The sequence below is a fragment of the Trachurus trachurus genome, assembly GCF_905171665.1.
Source record: "Trachurus trachurus genome assembly, chromosome: 14".
NCBI lineage: Eukaryota > Metazoa > Chordata > Actinopteri > Carangiformes > Carangidae > Trachurus > Trachurus trachurus.
The window spans coordinates 2,867,374-2,874,134 of NC_139903.1; the positions used below are offsets into that span (position 1 = coordinate 2,867,374).

General features: G+C 41.5%; 1 protein-coding gene across 1 annotated transcript; it reads left to right on the plus strand.

Moving 5' to 3' along the window:
• The first annotated feature begins 73 nt into the window (after positions 1 to 73).
• Positions 74 to 5,656, plus strand: rbmx2 (RNA binding motif protein X-linked 2). Its single transcript, XM_083986168.1, has 6 exons — positions 74 to 225; positions 1,730 to 1,845; positions 1,951 to 2,002; positions 2,330 to 2,459; positions 3,700 to 3,895; positions 5,092 to 5,656. Exons 1-6 carry the CDS (start codon positions 221 to 223, stop codon positions 5,649 to 5,651), a joined length of 1,059 nt encoding a protein of 352 aa, XP_083842294.1. The 5' UTR covers positions 74 to 220; the 3' UTR covers positions 5,652 to 5,656.
• The last annotated feature ends 1,105 nt before the right edge of the window (positions 5,657 to 6,761 follow it).

Sequence of the window (6,761 nt, forward strand, 5' to 3'; positions counted from 1 at the left end):
ATACTTTTTTTTACGAAATATATTATTTTATACACACTTTAAAAAGCAGTTGTTTGATGATTTAGTCCTATTTCACTGAACGTTGGCGTGTAGTTACGACATCCAACCAGCAGGGGGCGATGGACAGGAGAGAGATTCAACCGGAAGTGGTTCATTGTTGGCAAAGTCGACGATTTCCGCGTTAGCATTAGCGCCGTTGGCTCCAGTTGTGTAGTTCACCATGAAGTAAGTGAATATTTATGCTTTTAAACATGGTTATTTGCTTTTCTGTTTTACTATTTGTACTTTATTTAACACGTCACTGGTTCTATATTGTGCTGTAAGTCAGTCTGCTAACGTTAGCTCCTGCTAATCGATGACAAAGGTTGATAGATAAGTTAGGCTACATTCTGAGCTGCCTTCACTCATGGTCCTCTGTGTCGCTACCCGATCCGCGACGCTACCGGATCCGTGACAGCCACGTACGGCAACTCCACTTGGACAAACTTAGTTGAATTGACTTAGGATCACTGCCCTATGTGCGTCGCCAGAGACGGTTTATCTTTTTATTTATTTTTTTAAATACTTTATTAGTAATGTAAATTGAGGGTTGGTTGTGGTGGTCTGGATCTTGATGCTCAGAAAACAGGAACACAGGCGGACTTTTAATGTTTACTGTCCTCTTTTCTCGCCGGCCTCATTACCATGACAACCACAAACAATCACAACTACCACAACACTCACTGAATAAACGAGTCTGCCGCGGCTGTCTTATGACGGACCTACGCGGTTTTTATTTTATTTTATTTTATTTTTTAATCATTTTCACAGTACCGTATTTTAAATTCACAGAACTTAAAGCATGTACGCAAATCGGGCAGTGCCCAAATGAAGTTTGTCCAATTGGAGTTGCCGTAGGCAGCTGTCCAAGATGGCGGCCGGTCTGCGCATGCGCAGACCAGTTTTGTCACGGATCCGGTAGCGTCGCAGATCGGGTAGCGACACTCTGCTCTGCGTCGGTTTTGCTTTTAATTGCGAGTCAGTTGCCTCACTATTTATCAAATTAGAAAGAATATGAATCCAAAACTTGTGGTAAAAATGTTCCTAAACTGATCAAACAACAACAACATAAAAATTAGCCATAATGTGAATGGAGTTTGGTGTGTTGGTTTCACTAAGCTATTTTCATGAGCGATTTCTTATAGTTTCTCATCTGTACGTCTTATAAGTTGTTGTGTATATCTGTTTAAACAATGAACAAGTCAATTTATTTTTTGCAAACATATCATTTAAACTGCATACAGTTGCAGAATATCTAATAGCCATAAGTTGTCATTTTTGGTGTTGCACATACTGTATTATCTTGGGGTAATAATCAGTATAGGTTTAAATACTTTTTCAGGGTAATTTACCCAACACTGTTTGGTCTAAATCCTGATTTTTCACCATGCATTTTCTTGTATATGTAATTGCTTTGCATATTCTCCTCGCCTTTAGTCACTCCGAGGTGTAAAAGTAAATACATAACTCCTTTACTTTGTTATGTCTTAGCCACAAGGATTTAGATTATATCAATCAGACCATCCTCTTATCACAGTAACAAAAATGAATGGTGCGTTCAGGTGCAAGTAGACATCATTGACATCATTGGGCAGATTCTATAACACCAGATTGTACACAATATTTCACTTGAGCGTGTGATAGAGAAGTCCCACATAATAAACACTGTGTCCTCCTTCTCTCTCCTCAGTCCGCTAACGAAGGTGAAGCTGATCAACGAGCTGAACGAGCGCGAGGCCGATCTCGGGGTCAAAGACTCTGTTTCCTGGCACAGCGTGTACAAAGACAGCGCCTGGGTCTTTGTCGGTACGTTGGATGATCCTCCTCCTTTAGTGAAGATTGAAGGTCTCGCTCCCCAACACGTTGATGATGCGATGTGTTGAATTTCCTTTTCTTTTTTCCTCTTCGCAGGAGGATTTCCATACGAGCTGACTGAAGGCGACGTCATCTGTGTCTTCTCCCAGTACGTACATCCACATCCACTCTCTCTTTCTATCTATCCAGTCCAATCCAACTTTATTTGTTGAGCGCTTTAAAGCATCCACAGTGACATAACAGCTCACATAAGGCATGAAATTACATATAAAATACAAATAAAATGAATGAAAAGGCATACAACATGGGTAAAAACCACAGCCGTACAATAAAGAAAGCAAAAGAACAATGTAAAAAGATAAAATCACATCAAATGAAGTCAATGTCTTACTAGCGATCAATGGTTTTAAGTCTTTAACACAGTGAGACTGTGTGTGTGTGTGTGTGAACTTACTTTCTCTGAAAACACACGCAGGTACGGAGAAGTCGTCAACATCAACCTGGTGCGTGACAAGAAGACGGGGAAGTCCAAAGGTTTCTGCTTCCTCTGCTACGAGGACCAGAGGAGCACCATCCTCGCTGTGGACAACTTCAACGGCATCAAGGTGAAGAAACTCACGGGTTTTAGTGTCCCGTCTTTATATTAGTAGCAGCAGTTGTAGTTTAGTCGACCTTGTGTACAAATCTAATATTTTAGGTCTAAAAGAATGAATCTGAAGGTTTTCTTTTTAGTTGCTCCGGAGCTCTAATACAAAGTCTCGCGCGAGAGTCAGGTTGACGGCTCATTATGTTTACAGGAAGTATAAACAACATCCAGACTTACTTACTGCTACGAAGACTCTGTGGCTCTGAGTTGATATTGCTTTGTTGATAAAACAATCAGGAGCTTCAGACAACCTGTGTTTGAAGACATCTGACGCTGACTGTGGAAAAAGTACTGTGGTTTTGTGGGATGTCAACAGCCTAAACAGCCTAAGATCCGTCCGCTACCATTATACGCTACCGTGGCGATGCAGGGACAGACAGAACTACTGCAGAACAGGAGATATTAAAAAGAAAACCTTCAGGTTCATTCTTTTAGAGCTAAAATATTAGAAAAACTATAGCCCCAGGTTGAATTTACCCGAAATTGTCCTTTAATTCATAATTGTTACATAGATTGAAAAGGATTGAAAAATTGTAGGCTGAAGCTATTCAGCTTTTAAGCGCCAAACCCTTTAATTCTTCATTTCAGTTAAAGCTTTGGGCTCTTTATGGTTTCATTCAGTGTGACAGAAAGTAGCAGAAATCTTAATCAACAGATGAAGCCAAATAAATCAACTTGAAGATAAAATTAAAGTTGCAGTCAAATCTCAAATGATCTATCCTGTTTAGAGCTTTCTATCGTACTATGTTTTAATTACTTTTTAAACTGTATCATGTTTTTGTTTTGTTTGAGCTCCTCTGGCAGCCACAGAGATACACTCGCTTTTTAATGTAGTATTTATACTTGGTTGTTTTGGTTTGAAGTTTCCCTCTTATCACCCTTTTTGTATATTGTTAAGGAGTAAATTATTCTTTGCTTTGTTTATTATCTGTGCAGTTTTAATTTTCACTAAGTCAGTGAACTTTAATACTCTCAGTTTGATGAACAGACTATTGTTGTGGTGGTTGTATCCTGCATCATTTACTGTCCTAGTGTCCTTATAGTAGTAGTTGGTAGTAATAGTAGTAGTAGTAGTAGTAGTAGTAGTTGTTAGTAGTAGTAGTAGTAGTAATAATAGTAGTAGTAGTAGTAGTAGTAGTAGTTGGTAGTAGGTCGGCGGTCGGTTTGGTAAAAAGCTGAATTTGTGCTTCTGTCGTCAGATCAAAGGTCGGACGATTCGCGTGGACCACGTGAAAGACTACCGTCCCCCCAAAGACCACGAGGACATCGACGACATCACCAAGCAGCTGAGGGAGGACGGCTGCGCTCCCAAACTCCGCCAGCCCTCCTCGTCTTCCTCGGAGGAAGAGGAGGAAGAGGAGCAGTACAGCGTTCCCGTGAAGAAGCCCAAGAAAGGTGAGGAGGCCACTTCCTGTTGTCTTTGATCCACCTGAGGCCAGATTTATGAGATTTACCAACACTGCGGATTCGTGTGCACAACCTGACTGCAGAAAGAACCGGTTGTCATGGTTACAGCTATTTAACAGACACTAATGTTCAGGAAAATACTCTTAAACGATTACAAAACTATGTGGCTGTGAGGATTGATAGTTTAATTAAGCAATATATCACGACAGGCCGTGGTATATGCTCATTATACCACGGCTAAGGGGCGTTGTTCGGCCCGACGCGAAGCAGAGGTATAATGTGTAATTAGAGTGGTATAATGAGCATACAGTATACCACGGACTGGAGTGATATATTGCTTTTATAAAACGGTTACCAATAATGACAATATAAAAGAGGGATACGCAATCAATTTCATGTAGTTTTATTCAACCAGAAATACATATTATCCAATAAAAAACTAGTTCCAGCTGTCCAGACGTTAGCTCCAAGTAGCTCTGCATCTCGTCTTTTCCTCTGTCACTGCTCAGTCCTCTACCATTGTTAACCCTCTGGAGGTGAAAGTTCACCTTAAACATGTCAATTACACTACTTTAGTCCATTTTTTAACATCGTAAAAACATCAGCTGTCTTTTGCTACCGACTGCAACAGTCCGTTGTCATGGATACATGACAACAACTTCCATTCATACCAGTCATACGTGCCTGAGGCGGAGTGATAGCCTACGCTGTGATAAGGCTTTAGAATAGTAGCCGTGGTATATGCTCATTATACCACGGTTAACAACCAATCAGATCGCCGGATTTCACCTTTCCGTTTTATAACGTTAATTAATCTCAGCTGTTTTCCATTAGTATGTGACCTGGTCTTCAGTCGCTGTCGTAGTAAACATTTCACAACTCATTCGCTGCAGTTCTCCAGCTGTGCCTGTGGGCATATTTAGCTTCATCACCATTCAAACTAACGTGTCTAACACATTATATTGCTCGAAATTAATCGGCAATGTACTGTTTTCTCTCTCGTTTGCCTTGAAATAGGTGCTAGTTGACGGTATTCTGTAAAAAATTGCGCGTTTTGTTAATTTTATCAGAAGGATTAGTGCAACTAACAGCACAAAAAGACTTGATCGCGGCTCTTGCTGCTCTCTTTCTGCAGGCGACATGCGCAGTAGATGTATAATCCCTCTATACTTCCTTCCCTCTAGACAAAAAAGAGAAGAAGAAAAAGAAGAAAGAAAAGAAGGAGAAGAAGAAGGCGGAGAAAGAGAAGGAGAAAGAGAAAGAGAAGAAGAGTCGGGCAACCTCTTCCTCCTCCTCCTCTTCATCGCCGCCGCCTCCTCCTCTTCATCGTGTTCCTCCAACGACCGCCGCCGCCGCCAGCGGCCCGGTCAGAGTGAAAGAGGAGAAGGAGGACGTCGGCTACGACAAGTACAACCAGAGGGGGGCGTTGCCGGGGCGACACGAGAACGGACAGAGAGCGAGACCGAGGGAGAACGAGAGACTACGGAGAGACGAGGAAGAAGACAGGAAGTGGGACAGAGAGGGAGAGAGGAGAAGAGAGACAGACTGGGACCGAGATTATGACAGAAGAGACAGAAGAGAGATGGACAGAGATAGAGACAGAAGGAGAGATTTAGACAGAGAGAGTGAGAGGAGAAGAGAAACGGACAGAGATAGAGACAGTGACAGAAAAAGAGAGATGGATAGAGACAATGATAGGAGAAGAGAGACAGATAGAGACAGAGAAAGCAGTAGAAGAAGGTAGACAGAAGACAGAAGGAGAGATTTAGACAGAGAGAGTGAGAGGAGAAGAGAAACGGACAGAGATAGAGACAATGACAGAAAAAGAGAGATGGACAGAGAGAGTGAGAGGAGAAGAGAAACGGACAGAGATAGAGACAGTGACAGAAAAAGAGAGATGGACAGAGACAGAGACAATGATAGAAGACAAGAGATGGACAGAGACAATGATAGAAAAAGAGAGACAGATAGAGACAGAGAAAGCAGTAGAAGAAGGTAGACAGAAGACAGAAGGAGAGATTTAGACAGAGAGAGTGAGAGGAGAAGAGAGATGGATAGAGACAGAGACAATGATAGAAGACGAGAAACGGACAGAGACAATGACATATATATATATACTGACTAGATGCCGCGTTCCCAGGCAACTCTATTGAGTGGAATACGTCGATGCGGCGGCCATCTTGGTCAGGTGAAGCCGTGTCTACTTACTGCACTAGTCAGCAGAGGCAGAGGTCTATCAACCATTAAAATCGCCATAACTCACCGAATATTCAACCGATTTTCAAGCCGTTTGGTTTATTATAAATGTCAGACACATATTTATGATACAACAACAACAACAAAAAAATTTGAATTTTTTTTATAATTTTTGTTTATATGTATTAAACATACACTTCCATACTCAGACACACACCCACATGCATAAATACACTGAAATGTGTTCTACAAGGGTCTGACCGGGTCTGACTGCTGGTCAGACGTTTATATGTCTATGGTCAGAAACCCTTGGACCAAGATGGCGGCGTTATTGATGTACGCTGAGAAGCAGAACGCGGCATCTAGTCAGTATACAGTACAGGCCAAAAGTTTGGACACACCTTCTCATTCAATGTGTTTCCTTTACTCTCACTGAAGGCACCAAAACTATGAATGAACACATGTGGAATTAACAAAAAAAGTGTGAAATAACTGAAAACAGGTCTTTTCTTCTTAGTCTTCTCTTTCCTCTTTTCTTCTTCCTCTCCTTCTTCCTCCTCCTCCTCTATCTCTGACCCCACCAATTCTAGTTTCTTCAAAGTAGCCCCCCTTTGCTCTGATTACTGCTTTTTGCTCTTGCCATTCTCTTGATGAGCTT

Bases quoted from the DNA above. Each gene is read 5' to 3' on its own strand.
- rbmx2 (XM_083986168.1), top strand. The intron at 2,460-3,699 runs GTGAAGAAACTC...TTCTGTCGTCAG, and splicing joins ACAACTTCAACGGCATCAAG to ATCAAAGGTCGGACGATTCG. The intron at 3,896-5,091 runs GTGAGGAGGCCA...CCTTCCCTCTAG, and splicing joins CGTGAAGAAGCCCAAGAAAG to ACAAAAAAGAGAAGAAGAAA.